General features: G+C 45.6%; 1 protein-coding gene across 1 annotated transcript in view; it reads right to left on the reverse strand.

The window, feature by feature from the left end:
- Positions 1-9,318: 9,318 nt before the first annotated feature.
- mphosph8 (M-phase phosphoprotein 8) overlaps positions 9,319-23,463 on the reverse strand; it is a 19,329-nt gene continuing 5,184 nt past the window's right edge. The window contains 14 exon segments of the mRNA XM_048238337.1: positions 9,319-9,884; positions 10,977-11,060; positions 11,770-11,894; positions 12,250-12,407; positions 12,788-12,942; positions 13,404-13,490; positions 14,266-14,274; positions 14,276-14,407; positions 14,742-14,830; positions 15,585-15,707; positions 16,184-16,492; positions 17,252-17,342; positions 17,849-18,943; positions 20,791-20,940. Of these exon segments, the coding sequence (XP_048094294.1) occupies positions 9,843-9,884; positions 10,977-11,060; positions 11,770-11,894; positions 12,250-12,407; positions 12,788-12,942; positions 13,404-13,490; positions 14,266-14,274; positions 14,276-14,407; positions 14,742-14,830; positions 15,585-15,707; positions 16,184-16,492; positions 17,252-17,342; positions 17,849-18,943; positions 20,791-20,940 (2,649 nt within the window). The 3' untranslated portion in view covers positions 9,319-9,842.

Genomic DNA, 23,463 nt, shown 5'->3' on the forward strand with positions numbered 1-23,463 from the left:
CTCTACCTGAGGAGGTGGGGCTACTGCAGGGTCCCTGCTGACCCGACGAGGGGCCGTCCTCCACCAGCGGCAGCTGTCTCGGCTCACACACACACACCCATTGTCCTAAGGGCACCTGACCAACACCTGCTTGCCCAAACCAAAAAGAAGCAGGCTCTAAATTCAGTGGTATGATGCTGAATAGGTTGTGTGTTGAACAAAAGAAAAACACTGAGCAAAGACAGGAGGAGGAGGATAATATTGTTAATGAATTAAGAGAACCTTCTTTGGTGAGCATGGAACTCAAATGGTTAAAACATTTACTTGCTGATTCATTCAGATTTTCATTATTGCAGAGAAATGCTGTACTCAGAGCCAAGAAGCTTACCAGGTGGTCACCAAAAAGATTAGCAATAAATTATCCAACAAAACAAGTGGTTGCCATGTTTTACTTTTGTTCTCTTGTTGAAACGATATGATTTACTGGCCACAACGATAGATCCAAATTATGCTCTCTCTGAAAATGCTTTTCTTTTATAAACAGGTGTTCAGTCATATGCTGGTGAACGCCATCTTGGCCATTGCTGTTGACCCCTTTAACAAAGCAATGACCCCATGACCCTAAACACACAAAAAACACAAAACCTTGCAGTGGTCAAACAATCTCTTTCTACATCACTAGACTTGTGACTGAGACCAGACATGCGTCCGCAAGTGCAGAAGACATACCTAGCTTAGCTGAAATGCCTGATGGGTTTAATGAAGGAAAGCGATCAAAAACAGGGATGTCCTTTTTTACCTGAACCTAAAGCAATCCTCCTGGCTGTAACAACATTGACTCCAGAGGAAGGGTGTGTGTGTGTGTGTGTGGGGGGGTCTCAACAGTCTCTCTTCCCTCTTTTCTCCCTTTGTCTTCTCTACTACCTCCACTCCTCACTGTAGTCCCTATTCAGCCAATTTTCTCTCGCTCTCTAAGATTGCTGCTCTAATACTGATGCAGCTCCATGGTTGCCGTAGTGATGACACCACTGGAGGGATTGCATGACTGGAGGTAGACATCAGGTTGGATCTGTTGGGTTTGAGGAGTCACACACACACACACACACACACACACACACACCTCAATTCAGAGCTCAGACCAGGAATCCTCAATCCTTCCTGGTGTACTGGGCTGCTAAGACAACCACAGATGCAGACGGTAGCAACACTAGCCTATCTGATGCTTCAACATTCAGCTATGAAACAACAATCAGACACTGAGAAACAAAAAAACAACCACATATAAAATTATGGAACTATCAGACCAAATAAATAAACAAATATTTTGCGAGTGACCAAGCTGCCATGCAGCTCCACAGAAACCGGGAGGAAACAAGGTCACAGTTTCCCTAGCCACGGGAGCCATCTTGGCTTAAGCCCCAATGCAGAGTCTCTGAGAAACAATGTCGCCTTTCACATGCAATCGATTCAGTCCTGAAATTAAGCTAACTACTACACCATGATGAGCACCATCCCATATCTCTTAAGGCTTTACCAACCATGTTAAGGAGAACACGAATATAACAGTGCTGGGTCCAGGACTCCAGCCAATAAAACAAACTATCCTATATCAAGCCTGCTCCTTTGTTGATATCAGAAAGACAGTGATCACCATACTGTAATCACGGAGGTCTGCTATGTGCTGCATCAGAAATTTGATGACAAAATATCCTTGTCGGGAGGTTGGACTTGCTTGAACCTTCAGCATAAGTGACAGTGACATTATTTTGCTACTCTTATCAAACGATGTCCATACAAATGCACAAATTTCACTGTACACAAACCAAGAGGCCAAAATAAGAGGTCTCTACTGTTTGGCACCTGCTGAAACATGCAACACATCCAAGCACTGGGGGATACTGCAACGCTGCACACACGCGCACACACACACACGCGCAGGCACAGACAGACACACACACCAAAGTGTAAACATCACATACTTAACCTGACAATGAATCCCTGCCATGATCACTTCATCAAACCACTGGCAATATGAATGTGATTTTACAGGACATATCCAAATGTTTGTCACTCATGCCTGAATTTAGTAGCCAAACCGTCTAAACGAAAGATCCATATGACACTGAATATCTAATTTAAATGACTGACACATGGCCAGGCCAACCTGAACATCATCATATGGATCACTACCTTCACTGCGTTATATTATCTGGTTCAGCATGAGCACTCATTGCTTCCAAAGCTACTGCACTACCCCAGCACATCTGCCCCCATATGGCCTCCTAGGGTAATTCAACTCCTCCGGAGGCAAAATGAAGACTCTGGAGAGGGCCAAAACACCACCTGATATCCATGTACCTTTCTAGCCTTCCGATCTTATGAAAAACTGATCATTCTGACATGTCTGTTCCTGCTCATATTGAATATTTATTTAGTTATTTATCTTTAGATAATGTTTCAATTACGCGTCACAGTCGGAGCCCATATAGGCTGTTAAGTGGCACAAGCCCACAGTCGGAGCCCATATAGGCAGTTAAGTGGCAGAGAGGCACAAGCCATCAGGGTCTGGTCACTGTTTTATGCACCACGCACACACACTGAGACACCACGGTCCATGCATATGCTTTACCGTGCAATAAGTGCATGGCTCACCATGGCAAGGGGATGGCGTCCAATAGAGATAAATCATTGAGACTGAGACTAATGACTGCTGGGGCAGCATGGGGGGGGGGGGGTATGCAAAGCCTTGGGTGGGACAATGTGACTGAAATTATTCAGTGGTTGTAGGGCCACTTAGGATTCACACGTTGCCATGAAGTGACGGATTTAAACCCACTAAGGAGTCAAAGCCGAGGCACCAACCCCACCAGATGTACAGCCATCAAGACACATTTCAGCTCCACGCACACACACTGACGAAAACCAGGCCGAGTCGAAAACACCTCATCTGAGCCAAACATGCAAGGGAGGTTGAACTCCTCTGCTGGCTTCAAGGCTGCAATGCAGCGCTGTGAAGTCTCGTCACTGTGTTCCCATCTCCGGTTAAGAACCTGGATTATGAACTGCAAGACCTAAAAACCGCACCAAAAGCGCTACCTTGACGCACAGCACCTCGGAGGCGCAAACGTATTGCATCTACCATAAACGGCAACCCAACCACATGCATCTGCCGATTTGAAAGATACCAAGATACCAAGACCCCCCCCCAAACACAGACAGGCAAGATAAAATGCAGCGTTCTATCCATCACGTGATCTGAATCAGTTCACAGCAAATGCATTTAAAAAGTGTTAAGATTTTGGATTACTCACCACCGCTTTAGAACGAAACGGAGAGGCACATGCGCCCTGCGATGGACAAGTCACCCTGGCTCTGATATAACGCCAGTGACTGACTAAGGTTTTTTTTTTATTTTGGCCCAGCGTGTTTATAATGGCAAAGTTACCACATTAAAGTAAATATTTCTTTTGTAGCTGTCGCTCTATGTTCTGTATAAATAGTCTATGTTGCACAATCGAGTCAATTTTCAAAACATCCAGATGCGGTCGCTGGTTAGGTTCTAACAGATCAACTCTCTGGTCCAACAGCGTCATCTTTCATCGCCTACCGGTGCCGTTTTTAATATTACAAGAGAGCCTTCGCCTCCGGCTCAAAGTAGGGCCTTTCCAGGCCGTGCCCTTGACTCATCAAACACAGTGGTAGCTAGAACCCTTGTTCTATCTGGTGGACCATCGCCTTCACTGTCAAAGCGATCAGATACCGACGCACCTCGGTCTTCGAGCTTTCATTTCAGCTCATTACAAACTCAAAGTCGATAGTTCAGAAACTTTTAATATAATATTAACGTAGGAAACAGAACATCGTGCTCGTCGACTCTGACGTCTCTGAACAGTTCAAGAGCAGGAGGGTGATCAGTTCATAGAACCAGCTAACCATGAAGCGCGTTTCAGCAAAGAGTGTTCCGTTCCCACCCCTGGCCTCCTCGCGCATGCAGCCATTGGATTAGCGGCGAACTGGAGGGAGGAGAGCTTGCTAGACTGCGCCATTGTTATAACAGGAAAATAATCGCAAATTATTCAACACCAATATCGGCATGTGTATTAGACAGCCCCCAAAAAGTAGCCCCTCTCTACAATGCACACTGAACTGATACTCGCGTAACTAGTCTTTGTAGCTAGCTACAGTCTAGCATTAACGTTACCCAATCAACTCTCACTGTGACACTGAAAACATACTTCTAGCACAACGTATTACCTAATCATTTGGCACATCAAATTATAACTCTACATGCCGAATAAAAAGTACCCCACAACAACCACACTACGTACAAGTTCGAGACGTAAAGAAGGCACAGCACTGTTTAATTGGAAAGTTACCCCAGAGCGACAACCCCGGGCAATCAAAGAAAAATACACGTGGTTACCCGAAGGGGCGCTAGATCATAGCAGTGTATAAACTGCGCTGTTAAAAAATAGTTAAATAAGACTAAAACACAGCACACACCTTCAATAAACTCTGCACATCATAACAATTCCAATCAGTCAAAACGTAGTGAAGGACGTCTCAATGAACGTTTTCGACCCGGTCAGTAATTTGCCCCCTCCGGTACGCAAGTAGCACTGCCTCACGTCCGCCATTAGAGAGCGAACGAAACAATACGTGAAAGCATAGGCAACAGCACCCTGCCACGGCAGAGGGGGAGAAAATCTCAAGCGGGGTAAAATTGACTGCTAATTCGTCACTAAATGAGTCTTGTCGACAAAGGAGGAGTCACATGATATTTCCTGAACACCAACAATGTACTGTGAATAGTTGCTCAAACTTTGACCAATTAACCATAAAATCGCAATAATACGTCTCTGAAATTCTTACCGGAGTCGAGCTTGAAACGATATAGCGCCACTTTTGTGCCTTGACATAAATCCTAGAACGCATGCGCGAAAACGTACAGACGTTCCTGGCGCGTGGGAGGACACTGCCAACGAGATCCTTCTCGTCTTTTTTCGTGGCGCACGCGCACAACGCTCAATCAAGTACGTTTTGGTCAACAATTAAATAACATAACTTCAGTGTGCAATGTACAGTTGTTCGCTAACATATTCAAAAATGACTACTATTGAGAAATGTGACCAATTCACCCAAGTGTATTGAACAAGCTAGCTATGAGGTCAGTGTTACCCTAAAGCATGCTTTGACCGCATGTTGAGATAGCATTGATCAGATCTGATCAGTTTGCTATATGCAACTGGACACATTTTAGTTGGGCTATTTGCACATTCTAGCATGTCTAGGCTACAAGACTATCCAGTAAAGATATGTGTTGTTACAATCTGTCACTTTAAGCCCAGAAATCTGTTACAGAGGTGTTGGCTAATCTAAGGAAACTTTAGGTTCCACCCAATTTCTTGCCTTCTAAATCAGATCATATATCTTAGTCTTTTTGCTTACACTTGTCCACATGGAATCTGATCATCTAAACAGCAACAGCTCGTTAATTTATTACGTTGTTATGCAACCAAAATGAATGTCAATATAGCCCACCTGCATGCATGCGTAATTCATGTTACTTAAATAAAATCAGAATGAGTGAGATTACCTAGGTGTAAAATAAAGTTGAACGTGAGATATTGCTCAGGGAGCGGGAATCAGAAGGTATAGGCGGCGCTGGTATGGTTCATCAGTTCATGGACATCAGGTCCTAAAAACATGGCGAGTCAGGTGCGGTTGTGGGTTGGCTTAATCATAGGGTCTGTAGTCTATTTCAGCGTGTAAATTCATCAATCACATCACTTCACCAAAAGAAACTTACCGAAAAAGACACCCCGTAAATATGTCTGATTAGCTGCGAAGTCTAGGCTGATCTGATCTCATAAGAATTTGACTGGGTCCATGAAGAGAGCTGCAGCCTGAAGTCTGCACACTGATCGTGGAGCAGTTTATTTCAGAAGGCTCACACTTCGGCGTTTAACATCAATGCAAACAGAGCCGACTCCAGATCAGTCTCCAGGGGCGCTGTCCTTGCATGATGCAGTGGTTCGACCAGCCCTACCCAGTGGTGACTCCGTGGTATTGCAAAAGGGGAAGTTCAAGCATCAGAAGATGGGACAACAAAAACGGAGTCATCAGACAATCAAAGAACATTTCTCTACTTAAAAATGTACCAATCCATTTATGTAGTAGTTCTATCGAACCGATAATGGCAGTCTCGCTTAGTAGTGGACTGTGTAGGCTAATTAGACCAACATTTACCCTGTAGGCTATTCCACCCTTTATAACAAGCAGGCCAAACACGATTTTTTAGATAATTCAGTGATAAGCAGTGGCTGTTTCTAAATTTTGCTCAGACACTCATTGAGCTTCTGGTGCTCCTAACGACTACAATTAGCCCAGAGCAAACAACCTTTCAAATCCTCATATGTAGCCCAGTTGATGTCATGGTGCACAGTTCTTCTGTCTGCATCTTACTTTGAAGGCAAATCTGCCAAATGAGTTTCACATCACTGTCTTTCATAACAATTAAAATGGGTTAGAGGTATGATGCAGATCCAGTTTAAGTCAGTCTTAGCCTTAGCAATCTGATTCAAACATGGGCTTCTAATAAAAATGTGTCGACTGACTTTTCTATAGTTAAAAGCACTCCTCATCTACTTCTCTCTCTCAGACAAAACAGGGCCATTTTATTGTTATGTTGGGAGGGTCCATGCGCCCCCATGGGTATGTGAAGGTACTGCAGGGGCCCCTGGACCGTTTTGCATTTAGCTTATAAAACATGCCATGCCTAAAACCAGTATTCATGACATCAAAGGTACAGTCCATGTGTATTTCAAGAAAACAGTGTCTGTTCCCTAACATGCAATAACTAGCCTTATAGGTATGTTAATTCCCTAACACAGTCACTGTGTCCACTAATTTACTGTGTGTACAAGTATCGCAGCAAGTGAATGGCTGCCTTTGTGTTCTGGTTAGTGAGGTGGGTCTCTACAGGAGGCTAACAGCACGCTCTCTAGCACAATGTTAATAACGTGCACTTCTCCTCTTTATCAGTAGAAATCTGTTCCGTACTGAGACTGCATGGATACGTCACACAGCACTACTAGAACTGTCTTGGTAAAAAACGTCTCAGTCCCGTTTAACAACCGGTGCTTTCAGACTCTTAAAATGAACCCTTAGTGTATGACGAAGCATATTACATGGCCAAGTTCAGTGAATGTATGTGTGTGTGTGTGTGTGTTTTTTAAACACAAGATAATTTGTCTTGTTTGCCCAGAGCAGTGGTAATCCCAATAAAGGACCATTCAGAGACTGTGTGATGTCAACAGCAAGTCTTTTCTTACACACAATCATTTTTCTTTCTCTCCGTACAGTATGTAGATATATGGGTAATGCCAATGAGCACCCTACAACAGCATGAATGTGTCACTTGCTGCACTGTATTCTGCATTAGCTTTGGTATAGAATGAGTCACAAGCATTGGTAGCTTGTATGAAAGAGTATCTCTGAGGAGTGGAAATCCCTATATATAACTTGAATGAAAATGTGAGCTACAAGACAGTATATATACACGACATGGATGTAAAAGTGATTTGGCAAGGGAAAACCTCAGTATGCCTAGAAAACAGTCCCGATTATGTTCCGATTTATCTAGGATGACATTGGGGTAAAACTGTTCAAACGAGAAGGATTAAAAAAAAAAGTTCTTTTAAAGTCAGTGACATTTTTAATGTCAGGAAATATACATGTGAAGCCGTTTCGAAACTGTCAATATAATGGCTATTTTTGAGTAAGGAACATACTAAACCAGCTAAAAACCTTAAACATCTTAAATAAACATCTGCTTAACAGTCACAAATCAATCAAAAAGCAGAGGTTATTTATAGTTATGGAAACATATGTACAGTTTATTTTTCTTTTTTAATATATATTGTTTTCCAGAGACAACGTGAGCCCCTGATTTAGGGTGTGTCAGACTGCACAGGAGGCAGAGGAGGAGGAAACAAAAACACACACACACACACACAGACAATCAGCCACTCTCTTCCTCAAGCTTTCCATAGAGACTCACACACAACCTTAAGTTGAGGCCACATATTTGGGGACAAACCATGGTGGGAAAAGACTAAAACAAAAGACTTATTGGAAAAAAGTGCCATTTTCCACAAAACAAGCAATGCAATCCTCTTTTTAAAAAGTCATGTTATGATGTTACAGAAACTATTACCAAAATCCATTTTGGAACTGTTTGATTTGTTTTGTTTGACTAGGACATACAAATAACTTAACGATGCAGTCATTGACACCATTTACATGAGGGTAGGGGGGAAAAGGCAGCAATTGGCCTCAGAACGGTAAAAATGAACTTTTAGCAGCTATATATATATATATTTTTTTTTAAAAAAGCCATGTTCAGTGTTGACACGCCACCAGGTTTATTGGCAGACATAATGGAGAAAAACACTATGGGACAAAACAAAACAAATCTCTCCACGTCTGGTTCCCAACATGTACAGAATATCAGACAGGTCCTGCTGTAGATGTCTGCGCATCACTTCCTGGACGTTCCCCAGTAGCAGAAAGGAGAACACGAACAGTTTATTGTTCTCCCACAAAGCTGCAACAGTGACAAGTGACAACAGATGATTGCTCCTCACTCGATTAACCCCCAAAACAAAAGAAACGCGCTATGCTGCTTCCCAAGGCAGGCACGTCGTAGCCCTTAAGGTGACAGAGTCTGTCTGCCCCCACACACACACACACACACTACAGTGTCTACCTGCTGACTAGTGGAGCTCTCAGTACATTAGCAGTCATAAGTAATACACCTACAGCCCTGATGCATGTACCTGGGAAGGAAGGCTTTAAAGGAAAGAAAACTGAAAAAGAAAAAAAAAAAAGTGGACATACAAACACACATAAAAACATGACAGAAGCTCTGATGATTTGTTTACACCGAAACCAAGTCGAGTCCAGAGCCCTGTGCTCCCTCCCCGAATCAGTCAGGTCAAGAGCTTTCTTCTACTGTGATAGTCGCCTCCACTGGTGTGTGTGTGTACGGAAAACACACAAATGCGCAGAGGCACACTTTTAACACACAAGGACACATATCAGCTAGACATTCTCATTCTCACACACACACACACACACACACACACACACACACACACACACACACGGCAGGTCGCAGAATAAAATGGGAAGAGATCAAAAAAGCTGGATACTAAATTAAATCTGCAGATAAATTATTCTATTAAGGAAAAGAAAATATACAAACAAACAAGATTTACAAATGACCTTCAGGTATAAAACTTAAAACAGGCTCTCACTCTCCTTTTCTCACACACACACACACACACACACACACACACTTTTCCTGTGGCTGTGGTGAGGGGTGTATTGGCCTGTTGGGGCGGGGGGTGGGGGGGTATAGAGGAGTGTCCGCAACACTTTGAACGTGTGTGTCGTACATGGGACGGTGCTCTCACACACGTTACACTCTGCTGCTCACCGAAAACAAACAAACTATCTAAACAAAAGAAAGACGTGACATGCTCTTCACGGGAAGGCTGGGCTACGCCCTTTTGGACCACTAAGTTCCAGGTCTCCTGAATTGAATGGAAACCAACTGAGAAGTCCTTGGTGAGCTGACACCACTGCACTCCTTTGTGAGTGATCTTTGTTCGCACACATGAGTTCTTGTGTCTGCAGTGGTGCGCGCGCGTGTGTGTGTGTGCACACAAGTATCTTTGTCTGCATCTGTGTGATATTTGAGTGTGTGTGTGTGTGTCTGTCTGTCTGTCTGTCTGTCTAACGGAGCATTTCATTCAGGTCTTCTGGACTGTTGATCTGAAGGATGTTCACTGATCAGGTCATTGCAGCTGAACTCTGTATGCACAGATGAGGAGCTTGACCTGTAGAAAGACAAAGGCATCTTCATTTAGAATTTATTTAAGGTCCGCCATTAATGTATCTTTCCTTAAAATAGCATCAGCAATAGCAGTAAGTGTAATTTCAGTCATGTGACTACAGTCAGAAAGATGACAAACAAAAAAAGTCAGTGACATTAAACATGACAACATATTTTAGCTACTGAAAGAGTTTTAGTTTTGGACAGAGATTATGTTTATTTACAAACCATCTAAAAGTGACATTGACATCAGTTCTAAAATGTTTGTTGCAGTTGGCATTTTATTGCACAACCTCTGATGCCGCCTTAATTAGATTGACGGAACTATAAATATTCAGAGAAGTGGTCTTCATGCTACCTCCTGGAGTGCAAACAGTAACAATAGCATAACATAGCTACAGCGTCTAGGAATAGAATGCACAAGAGTATCAAGTTACCCATGTCATAGGTATCCATGACTACAAATGCAAAACCGCTCTCTATAATTGATTGAGACATCTTAAAGCTGCCTCGGTGTCTTCACTCAATGACCTTTCCAGGCAAGGAGGACATTCCTATATCCAGTCAAGTCCTTGGACTATTTAGGAGTAAACCAGCTGTGGAAAAGATCTGGCCCAGATGAGGCTCTGATCTGACTGACTCTCTCTCTCTCTCTCTCTCTCACACACACACACACACAAAATGTCTCAGCAATTGATTGAGACGTCTTTGACCGATCTTCGTTTTTGTACTCAATGACCTTTCCAGTCGGATGTTCTTGCATCTAAATGCAGCCTGGTACTACCCTGTTGAACGAGTTGAGTGCAGGAGTCCCAGTGGATATACACCTGGTATATATTTATTTATCTATATATAGATGTTACACACCCAGATGCTCTCTGATTTTGCATTTAGCACATCCATCTCCCATACCAGAGGGATTTAATGCATGTTATATTGTGTACTGTATAATAATAATAATAATAACAATAATATTAATAATAAGACACTTGCATGTTTCTCTTGTCTTGAATCTTCATTGTGTTCTATATCCATAAATAAAACCAAACAAAGCAAAAATCTAAATCAGTCAATGAGCCCCCCACCCAGGACTTGCCTTTGCGGTTGGGGCCTCGGCGAGTCTGATAAACAGTTTGTTGGATCCCAGAACCGGACTGAAAGAGTAGATGAAGTGACTGTCCTGTAGGGGGCAGCAGACACAACACATGTTAACCACCCATCAACCTCATTACTCATCCCAACCCCATTGCTCACATTTCTGTATTATGTCAGCGGACAGAGATGTGACTGTGACCTGAAATAAGCCCAAGGCTCAAGTGGGTAAGTGGGCTTTTGAAACCACTGAGGTTTAACAGGTCTGTGAGTAGTTACTGTTGTTAGAGTAACAAGAGCAAGAGTGCTCGTTCCAGTCATCCTACTCGTATTCGCCTTGTTCACAGCCACCAAATATCGTCAAGGACATTTGCAGTTTAGTCAAACACGTAGTAGTATGCATCTAAATCAGTGCCTATGATAAGGTCAAACACGTGCGTAATAGGATGACTACAAAACACTTAGGCATCTTGTTTAGATAACATAAAGGACATCAAATACAAACTCAGTCTACCTGGTGGTACATGTGATGAAGGTCAGGGGAATTCAAGAGAGCTACGAAACATCTGACCTACATAACTGACCAATGGAGCTATGTGTCTACAATGCGTCTATGCATCGTCAATTTTTCCAGGACGTCAGTGAAAATTCTTCACTTGGTCAAGGTGCAAGCAGCAAGCAGAACAGTGTCTCAAAAACGAAACGCACAAGCAAACAACTAAACATCTGACCAGATCAACATTCATCAATTGAGTACAACAAAGCAGGATGTGACATCACCAGAAGCTGAGACCTACCAGGAAGATGGGCAGCTGGAACTTGTCGTTGAGGACGACGGCATGGACGCTACAGGGGCCACACAGCCTGGCTGTGACCTCGCTCAGGAAGTTGGCGTGGAAGATAAAGAGAAGGATACCTGATCCTACGGCAAACCCAGATCACAGAACAGGAAATGCGTGAAAGGCATGGATGGTGTGTGTGTGTGTGTGCGCATGTGTCTGTCAGTGTGATTTAAATTAACTCTCACAATCTTAACACAAAACACAGTAGGTGAAAATTATGTGAGGCACAGGCATCAACTTGATGTCTATTATTTAAATTTAAAAATGAACTCAGCGACAGAACTAATTGACCGCGTCACTGTGAATTTGCCTCATAATAAAACCTCCTTGGTTGAGAAAATTGAATCTAACAGCGCAGACAAACGTGTGTGTGTGTATGTTTACTCTCTCCAGGGTTGGTGTGTGTGTGTGTGTGTGTGTTGTGTATGTGTGTACCTTCTCCAGGGTTGTGTGTGGGGGGTTTGTAGTTGAAGTCCAGAGAGAAGTCTGGCCCCTCACACAGTCTGTGGCAGGCCAAGGGAAACACTGGCTCCAGCAAGGCCAATCGCGTCTCAAAGTACGCTCGGATTGTCTCCTCTGCTACAGTCGATAACCTGTGTGTGTGTGTGTGTGTGTGTGTGTGTGTGTGTGTGTGTGTGTGTGTGTGTGTGTGTTGGAAAGAGAAAGGGAATAAATGAGACCACACATAAACACTTAATAGTATACAGTCCCCCAATTTACTCTGTTTATTACAAACTTAAAATCAAAATCAGTCTAGACATTTAATAATTTCCAAACTCTGTCTGTATGGTCCTTAATATTCAATGGGTATGGTCCATCACATTCAAGTGTATTCAGCGTAATCAGACCATGGTGAAAACTAACAATGTAAGCACTGTATCGCAATGACACAGTGAATAACATGATGTTTTCCAGCTAAGATTTCCATGACTGAGAACCCAGAATCATTTCCCTGTGCAAGCTCCATACTCACGTGTGGATGTGGTCTTTGATTAGGTCGTACACCACCAGGTTGTTGCTGATCTTGGCAAAGTGCATGGCCGTGTTCTTGTGCTTGGACAGGATGTTGCAGTCTGCACCATACTCCAGCAGGAGGCGCACCACGTCCGCATTGCCTCGCTTGCACGCCTGTCCAGAGAGAACAAGGAAGAGAGGGCTTCTTTTATAAGCAATGCATCTAATACTGCAGTGTCTTGCATCAACAGTAGTCATTGAGGAGATTCATTCATCACTGTTGATTATCTATGGCACGCACTACCTCTACTCTCAAGGCAGACAGACAGACGTGGTCATTTTAGCATCGTCTGCATCAGACTTTCCACATACTATTAATAGTACTCCTAAGAGTGTAGAATGTGACTGTCAACAACAAACGAGAGACCAAGAGATGGACAGAGAGCGAGAGAGAGGGAGAGAGAAAGAGAGTGAAAGAGGAAGAAGGCTAATTTTGGATAGCAAAAGACAGACAGAGAGAGAGAGAGGAGGGGGGATGGGGTGGAGATAGACAAACAGATAAATAATTTACTGATCCTCAAGGGAATGAGGAAGTTTAGTCCCATTTCACACAACCCGTTCCCTTTTGCCCTCACCTTCATCAGCGCCGTCTCTCCTCCCAGCTGCTGTGTGTTGACATAGCAACCGGCTTCCAGCAGAATAGCCACGGTGGTGAGGAAGTTCTGCACGCGGACAGGAAGGAGAAAAACAAGAGCAGAAGAGTGGTGAGGGACTCTGGGTAAAATTCAGGGTAAGTCCATGGAGGATGTGGGTGGAGAAGGACGAGCTCTGTCCATGAGCGGACATGGCCGGGCCATAGTAGCAAAGACTGGACCTTCCTGGGTGACGGGGCTCACTGTGATACAGTGGCAAAGACTAAACTAAACACAATGTTAACTCCAATTTTATCATTAAACTTTCATCTGAACCACCATTCCCACCAGGGAGTAATGCCTACCACCTGCATTCACTCCTCCAGTCAACTCCATGACAACGGTGTTTCTATCAGCATGTGTAACTGCACTACATCTGGCTGAGAGTAATGTGTTTAGAAGTGTGGCAGAGAGGAAATAAAATACAGAGCTCTTTGTCTAGCCTCTATCCAATATTTCTTCAGGATTTATTACCCATTTATTTGAGCCCGTCTCCACCTGGCTATTACCCTCAGCCCAATGTTGGACACACACACACACACACACACACAAGTGAAGGTGTGTCTTCAACTCAATTCTGTCCCCTCTAAGGATGCTCCGCTTGTGAACTTTTATTACTTTATTACTCTTTTATCACTTTGTTTTATTACTCTCCTGAAAGACCTCGTCAGTTCAACAACTTCTATTTAGCAGTGAGAAACCGCTTTGTTTTGGGGTGTGTGAGTGTTTGTGTGTGTGTGTGTGTGTGTGTGTGTGTGTGTGTGTGTGTGTGTGTGTGTGTGTGTGTGTGTGTGTGTGTTCCTACCTTCTCGGCGAGCGTGCATGAGCGCGGTGGAGCCGTTCTTCTGCCGGCCGTTCACCTTCACGCCCTTCTTGATGAGCAGCCGCAGGATGTCATCGTGTCCCCCTGCGGCGGCCAGCATCATCAGGGACATACCGCTGGAGTCCTGCAGGAGGCAGCAGAGTCAGCGCCATAAAAAACCCCTCGCACTCCCACTCCCTGACCACCACACCACATGACAAGACTCCCAGCCCCACCATTACATCAGGGTACACGCAAATTATACACCACCCCCCTCCTCTAGACTCGGCCTGGAATTCCTCCCACGACTGCACTCCTGCACTTAAAACTGAGGAATGCTTACGAGAGGAATGTCATTTGGACGTTTTCCGCTTACACTGGAATGTTCCGAAGTTTTCTTTTGGGGGACGACTTTTTGGGTCATTTTTATACAAAGGCTACAATCCCTCCATGAAATAAGTGACAGGTGAAGCGCCCACCTCCTGATCCAGATTGTAGTCCACGTTGGAAGCAATTGCAAGTTTCACAGCCAGGTAATCTCCACTCTTCACTGCCTCCCGCAGCTCAGCTGAGTCACACAAACACAAACACAAAACACAAACACAAAACACAAACACAAACAGGCACAGAAGAGGAGGAATATGAATGTCACAATGACCTCGAAAAGATGATGTGTGTGTGTGTGTGTGTGTGTGTGTGTGTGTGTGTGTGTGTGTGTGTGTGTGAGAGAGAGTAGAAAGTAAAACAGAAAGGAGAAAAGATGTCAAGAGAAAATGAGACGTTGCATGTTGTTCCACACAGCGGTCTGAAGCTTGTGTGGTCCGACTCAGACATCTGAGGAACAGCAGGCTTCAGGATGGGAACCAAAAGCAGGTGCCCAGAAAAAGAAAAACAATTCCATCCATGCTGCATATGTTTTAGTACTAAATTTTGAGCACTCTGTGCGGGTGGGTCTGTGTGTTGGTGGGTGGGTGTTTGCAGAGCTTAAAGCAAAGAAAATGCCTGTGCCTGAAGTCAGACAATTTTTGAAGATGTCATAGGCTGGCAGGCATATTGCCTATTTTCAAATCTTAAACGGTCCAGCCCATGGCTGAAAACCTTAAGCCCTGTGTTTGAGAGAGCCTGGCAGAAAGAGAAAGTGTGAGAGTGTGAGTGTATGTGAGAAGATGCGAAGATAAAAAGACAGAGAGAGAGAAAGTGAAAGTGATGAGTGTGTCTGCATACGAGTATGTGCAAAGCGAGAATTTGTGAAATGCAAAGTGTGTGTGTGTGTGTGTGTGTGTGTGTGTGCGCACACACGCACACAAAGGCTTTGCACTCACTGGGAGTTAGTGGCTCTGCGGAGAGAATCTCATCCTCCCCGTTCAAGTGTTTCTGAAAGTCATCCAGTGTCATCCAGTCCAGCTTAATATCCACCCCGAGGTTCAGTGAAGCCTGGCCCCGATCTACACCATCACACACACACACATTCCACCATCACCAAACATCGAGTATTTGCAGCAGGTATTTTTGAACACAGCTAATATTTATCGGTAAACTACTAATTGGGAACAAGAACGGCACAGTAAGAGACAAACCGAGAACAGCAGAGACCCTGTGCCCAATCACCCACCACTACTGGGCTTTTATGGGTCTTAATTTATCTCGCCTGCTCTGACCCGAGATGGGGGGGGCACCCGCATGTTCTGACCCGAGATGGCCTCAATAAGCTTTTTTGCCATTTTAAAAGATTGTTAACATTTAATAAGACTTCTATGGGAAGCAGTATCATTTACAAACAATCAACACACCATTTTCCACTCTCTAACCTAAGCAAACACATATGCAACAACAGACTAACATCAAACGGAGGGTCTTTCTGCATTCATCCTGAGTAACCACGACAACAAACAAACAAAAACAAACAGAACAAGTGTTGTACCAGGCGTTTTGTCAGGCCTCTCTGAGGGGTCGTGTGTGTCTTGATTGTCGTCGCCGAGGCGCGTTTCGCTGTCCTGCCTCTTCCTCCGCCGCTCCCTCCACTTGCTGGCCTCGTCCCCGAAGTCGCTGGACGTTGGCGTCTCCGCTGCCGCCGTTCGACGGTCCTCCAGACGCTCCTTCCGCCGCCTCTCCTCCTCCTCTGCCGTCGTACGCTCCTTGCGCTCCTCGACCTTTGACCTCGCAGGAGGTTCCTCCCTCCTCTCCTCGCCGTCCGACTCCGGGGTCGCGGGGCTCTGTCCGGAGCGCGACGCTGTAGATGGACGACCAGAGGCAGTTGAGTCGCAGAGGCCACAAACAAGGATGACCGATTACACCCATTAGAGCAGAGATTTGAAAAACTAAAAAAAAAAGTAGGTCACCAACAGCAGGATCGAAAGAGAGAACGAGGAAGGACGTGCAGAGAAAAAGAAAAGAAAGACTGAGAGAGAGAGAGAGAGAGAATGAGACACAGAGAAAGAGAGAGTGTAAGAGAGACACAGAGAGAGAGAGAGAGAAAGAGGGAAGATAATCAGAGATAATCAAAGAAGAACCCTGGGACTCACACTACAATTACATTGTAACATAATAACAAGGGTTTCTGGGTAGTGATTGTGTGTAATGGGTCATATTTAGTGTCTATGGAGAAGGAGAGGAAATAGGAATTCTATTAAAAGGTCAGGCAACAATAGAAGACATTCATTAAACATTCCATCCATATTCCAGATGCTTTATAGCGCTGGCTTGAGAAATGCCATGCATTTAGATGAGCTCTGTGTTGACAGACATACGCAGAGAAAGAAACACACACACACACACACACACAAAGAGAGAGAGAGAGAGAAAAAGACAGGCACACAGACAGACACACACTGACACACACTCAGAGACAGACAGACAGACAGACACACACTCAGAGAAAAACAGGCACACACAAGCCTGACAGACAGACGTGCACAGACAGACAGACAGACGGACGATAGTGCACACACAGACAGACAGACGGCTTGGCGTGCTTGCTGTGCTGCCTCACCATCTTTGGATTTGTCCGCCTTGTCAGCGTCTGGCCGTCGTGCTGGGGACTCCTTCATGGGCCTCGTCTTCTTGTCCGATTTGGCCGCATTCTGCCATGGCAACAAGAACAGACTTGGTCTTAGAGATAGAGCTGAACACTGCTGAGGCAGCAGAAAAGAAGGATAGTGAGAGAGACAGAGGGAGAGGGAGAGGGAGAGGGAGAGAGAGAGAGAAAGAGAAAGAGAGAGAGTTCCCTAACCTGACTAACAAGAGATGACATGCCAAACGAAGTAGATGTGCTTCCTGCATGTGGACTCCAGCATTATTAGCTGAGGAAATGAACAATGAACAGGTTCTTTTCTGCTCAAGGACTCTTGATGATCTGAGCACATCTTATTTAGTTTTAGATCAGGAGACAACACTGACTTCCACCAAGTGCTCTTAGGGCCACAGGTAGAAGACTTCAGGGTTTTAAAAGCAAAGAACATATCTGTGCCAGAAGTTATCAGAAATGTGTGAAGTCGTTACACTTTATCTATTTGCACATGGTAAACGGCACAGTGCCTGAGAACTTTAAGCCCTGATGGCCTCTGGGTGCCTCAGGACAGTGCCCTACCTTCTCTGTGCCAGCGGTGCCAGCGGTGCCCGTGTGTTGTCCGTGTCGTCGCGGTGCCCGGTCCTTGGCCTCGCAGTTGAGCAGGAATTCTTCAAACAGGTTGGAGGCGGCGCCACCCGCCACCGCCGCGCCCTCCCTGGCCTCGTCCTCTTTGCCGCGGCCCGAGGACGACGAGGAAGAGGAGGATGAAGAGGGCGCTCGCTGCGAGGCCGACTCCTGTCCTTTTCCCCGTGGCTTGGCCTCCGCGGCGTCGCCCTCGTTGCTGCCCCGGGACGGCTTGTGGCTCTTGCCGCCGCCGCCGCCACTGGTCAGGCTCTTGAGCTTGCTCAGGCTGCTGTCCCTGAGCGTGGCGGCCCCAGAACTGGACCCGGACCCTGACCCCTCGGGCTTCTTGGGCTTCTTGTCCTGCATGAGCTCCTTCAGGCCCTGCAGCTTCAGGTCGCTTTTGCTCTTCTTCTTGCCCTCTGCCTTCTGCTGCGTCCGCTCCCGCTCCTTCTCCGACGGCTTGGCCCTCGCCGGCGTGTCGCTGTGGCTCTCCGCCGTGTCCTCGTTGCCGAGCGACTGCGTCTCGGCGGCCACCTCGCTGTTGGTGCCCTCGTCCTCGTCGGACGACTCCAGCCCCTTCTTGGCCTTCTTCCTCTTCATCTTCCTCCCTTCCTCCGCACTCTCCTTCTTCTTCTGCTGCTTCCCGCCGCCATCTTTGAACTTGCCCTCCTTCTTGTGCTTCTTAGGGGCGACGGGGGCGTCCGAGTCGTCCGACTCCGGCAGCCTGCGCTTGCTCTCGGCGGCCTTGTGGTCCTTGCGGGACTGCTGCGGTGGCTGTGGTGGAGGAGGAGGAGGAGCCTCGCGGGCCGCCTCGTCATCCTCCTCCTCCTCCTCCTCTTCCTCCTTGTCCGTCTCCGGCGCTGGCAGGGGCTTGTCCTCCTTCCATTTCTTCTTCTTCTTCTTCTTCTTCTCCTTCACCAGGAGCTCGTCGTCTTCGGGCTCCGACTGCTGCTTCTTCTTCTTTTTCTTCTTTTTCACGGGTGCGGTGACGGGCCGCTCGGTGTCGCTGCTCTCCGAGTCGGCGTTGAAGATGTCGCTTTTCATTGGCAGCTTTGGGAAGAGGAGAACAGAACAACGGACAAAAAAACCCAAAAACAAAGGATTAATGTCAGAGCAGAGAGCAAAACACTGGCAAAGGCAGCATCAACATGACTGAGCAAAACCTGGTATCCAAAAAAGGGTGGTGAAAACAGAAGAACAATACCCACACACAATCATAACCATTTCCCAAGTATTGCATTTAACATAAAGTAGATGGCATCAATAGTTTGTTATTTTATTGTACTAATAGACAGGCTACACCAAGCACATAACTAAAGCTTTCCCTTGGCTGCAATAATTGGGTTCCACTATAATCAATGGAACTGGCTACCCCAGATCTGATACAATCAAAACAATGTTATGCTCTGTGAACGGAACACCATGCCTGGGGGCTGTTCCAAGTACGTGGTTTAGTGACAAACCTGGGCAAGTTAACTCAGAGTAAGTGGTAAACCTAAGAGCTATATGGCTTCATTCTCCTAACAAAACAATGCCATAGGGTCCTTGTTATAGGAGGTTTACCACTTACCCAGGTTTGCCACTAAAGCGCGTACTTGGAATACCCCCCTGATGTAGCCTGGCTGTAAACAGGAACTAAATGAATCACCACAGTCATCACACCACTAGCAGCCTACTACAACACAGATATTCTGGAGTCAAACACAGAGACAACATTTCGATGCAACACAAAACATTCTCAAACACTAGCACATCACGATTGTTTAAATAAATGAAAATTCCACATACAACTACAAAACAAACACAGTACTATTAAATTGGTATAACACTATATCGACTATCATGACACCATCATACTACTGGGGGGGCGTGTGAGAATCCCCTCCCAGAGAAGGCAAAAAGTCATTAGATGTGTATTACCTGGCTTTGGGGGGGTGGCTCAGAGAGGGACCTTGAGCTATCATCACTGCAAGGGGTCTGAGGTAGTATAAACGTAAGAACGTCAGCATCGACGGTGGACTCAAGGGGGGTCTTCAGGTTGGGATGGAAACTACTGTTCATTCATTCGTCCTTTCATTCATTCATTCATAAATTTGCTCATGCAGAATGTGCCGTGTTAAGTTAACCACTGGGTCAGGCAAGAGACTTAGATTCAGACTTCAATAGGTCAGTTCCTGCTTAGATTCAGACTTCAATAGGTCATTTCCTGCTTTTCACGGCTACTATTTCTGCTGTTCCTTCTATCTGGTTCTAAGATCAGATAAGAAAAGATTTTTTTGTTTTTGTTTTCATTTGTTTGCTTTTGACAGTTCCCTTCATGCGGACGATGTCCCTTGCAGTGATTTAACATTAGCATCAGACACAGGTCCTGAGACTGTGGTTGAAGCCGTGCAGGGCAGACTCCAGACTTTATCAAATGATTTTCCAGATGTGTTCTTTCCTACTCCAAATCCTTCAGTATTTGTCTTTATTTTTAAAAAGGTCAAAACCTGCATGAATACTCTTCCTCCCCAAAAGAAAAAGGCTTTCTGAATATCAACACTTTTCCTGGCCTCAACAAGATAATTTCATAATTAAATATATTTTTCCCCAAATAGCCATTATTTTTAAAATGTGGCCTGTATTACAGTGGTTTGATCACACCTTTTGTTTCAGACAGCATTTTATGTCAGGCTTTTTCACAGTCTGGAAACTTATTTATAGCATTTTCCACACCTTCCAAAGCCTTCATCCAAATAACAGTAATTCCAAATCTAATTTGTGTCCTGAAAACGACCACAAACAAGACCTATCCACGCACACAAATCTGGCAAGTGTGGAATCCAAATATTAGTTCAGCGACAGGTCAAGAGTCCCATCACTGCTGTCCCAGTGCTGCCAGGTCAAAGGTCACTCACCACGCTGGCATCCTTCTTGGGCTTGTTCTCGGCCAGGGCCTTCTTGTAGGCCAGCAGCACCTCTCTGCAGTCCTCCAGGTGGGCCTCGGGCTCCCAGGTGTCTTCGTCCGAGGTGTAGTTCTTCCAGCGCACGCGGTACAGCACCTCCCCCTGCAGAGTTCAAAGGTCACAGAGAATGATGATGAGCATAGGGGCGACAGGAGCACCACCACCATATCTCTTGATTTCCAGACTCATGTAGTCAATCAAAAGGTCTAAGGTACTCTACTGACGTGGAGGCAGAGAATGAAGGACAGTGCAGGGGTCTATCGTTATGGAACCTAACCGATCAATTCGAGGTCTTCAACTGGGGCAATGGCAGGATTTGTGTGTGAAAGCAGTAAGCCTATATCTCCAGCATCTCCTGAGGCTGCATATCAGCTGATGAGATGGAGATGGGCTGGGAGTGTGTGTGTGTGTGTGTGTGTGTGGGGTGGGGTGGGGGGGGGGGGGGGGGCACGTGGTGTTAGAGTCTACTATCCATTGCTTTCCAATGGATCTTCAGAGAGAATCTGATCTGCGAGAGAGAGAGAGAGAGAGAGAGAGAGAAAATGCTGACAGAAATGTCATAGGAGGACTTCCGGACATACTAAATCCTCTCAACAGTCGATAACAACCCCCCACAAACACTCACATGTGACTCACTATCTAGATATATTTTGCTTTAAGTCTAAGTAATGATTTATCTAGGACTGTGGAATGGAACAGAGTGTGAGTGTGAGAGTGAGTGTGAGTTATCCCAGCTGTGTGTTTGTCTCTGACTGAATAACAGATTGAATGGGTGAATGCACAGCACCAGCGGATGCATTCATTCTTATGTTGATTACTGTTATTAAGCCGTAGAAACACAGCCTTTCTGCAGGCCCTCTTTGTGCTTGTGACACACTCACTGTGTGTGTGTGTGTGTGTGTGTGCATTTCCTCACAGAGACTCAGCAGCAACCTTCACATGGGCACTCCCACTGGCACACATGCAGCTTAATATCACACACACACACACACACCCAGTTTAACTGCCTGCCCTGCCTCCTGGTGACCTCTGCATTTCTCTGCTCAGACCTTTCCATACCCACCCTCCCCCCACTCTCTCTTCCTCCCCCCACTCTCACTCTTCCTCCCCCCACTCTCACTCTTCCTCCCCCACTCTCCGGCCCACACCACCAGAAGTCCATAACCAGCCCCTCCCCTTGTCCACTCCAACCATGTCCATCAATCTCATCCTCTGAAGAGCTGAACACTCACTCACACTCTCTCTCATCCACTCTACTACCCCATGACTCACTCACTCACCTCACTCACTCCAATGCCTTGCCCCCCCCTCCCGCCATGTGTTCCCCTCTCTGACACCTGACCCACAGCAGGCTCCGTTGTTCCTGTTTGCGGTGACTTCCCAAACAGACCCACCTATAAAATGACTGATTAAAAGCCGAACTCATTTGTTGTTTTGTTGTTGTTGTTGATGATGTTGTGCGCTCTGTGATCAAGGCATGGCTGCTAACGTCCTGCAACCTTGTCTGCAGGCCTGGGCTACTTTCTATGTGGCGTCCCTGGGCCCCGAGCCCTAGCCTTTGTCCTTTGTTTCCAACCAATCAGGCACACATTGTCCTCCACGGGTGGTAAATGTGTGTTCATGTTTGTGAATAAGTGAGTGTGTGTGTGTGTGTGTGTGTGTGTCTTCAGACATTTGCCATTTGTACTGCATATGCGTGACTACTGAGCTGGCTCCATTGTGTAAGGTTATATCTGCAAGCCTGCAGGCACTTATGTGGGTATAATGTACAAGCATATATGAATATGTGGGTTGGTATGTGTATGTATACATATGACTGTATGTGTGTATGGGGGAATGTGGTGTGTGTGTATGTATGTGGTGAGGAGGTGCTGTGGTGAGTGTGTGTGGTGTGTGTGGTGTGTGTGTGTGTGTGTGTGTGTGTGTGTGTGTGTGTGTGTGTGTGTGTGTGTGCGCACCTGCGCACGTACGCGTGTGTAGTGTACTTCCCTGTTCTTCCGTCTTGAGGTTGTGCATTCCTTCTTTGCTAGGCTGAGCTAGAATTTAGGCGTGGATTTAATTTTAGCTCTGTGTACACAAACTGGGGTGTGTATGTTGTCAGTCTTGTTTTTTTTTTCAAACTTACATTCACATGCATGCAAGGATGCACACATGCACCACACACACACACACAAACATTCCTTTCCAGACTAGTCACCAGAGCAGTTGGTAAAACTGATTAGACGGACCTGAACCTAGTCAAGCATGCCATTTGTCTTCATCCAGGTCCTCTCATAGCCTGGAAAATCCAGACCCTGATAATCTAGAAAGATTAAGGGTCTGGCCAAGAACAATGTAATGGCCCAAACTCGAGGGGCGGCAACAAGCATGCATTTAAAAATCTCACTGCACGCAATTGGATAACACTAGACCACGTTTACTCTGAATGATTTCGGATTTCGACGCAATCGGATAACACTACGACCAATGTGTACGGTCCTCCAACGTTGCAGCGCTGTCTTCATCAGTTTAGCTGTTTCCCCGGAATGTTGGGGTAAAAGTAACGTGTATCATTGCTCATTGCCAGAGTGTCATTTTGCTCTTCGAGAACTCTGGATTTCCAGGCTAGTCCTCTCAAGCAAAGCC

Source organism: Alosa alosa, chromosome 3 (assembly GCF_017589495.1).
Source record: "Alosa alosa isolate M-15738 ecotype Scorff River chromosome 3, AALO_Geno_1.1, whole genome shotgun sequence".
Lineage (NCBI taxonomy): Eukaryota > Metazoa > Chordata > Actinopteri > Clupeiformes > Clupeidae > Alosa > Alosa alosa.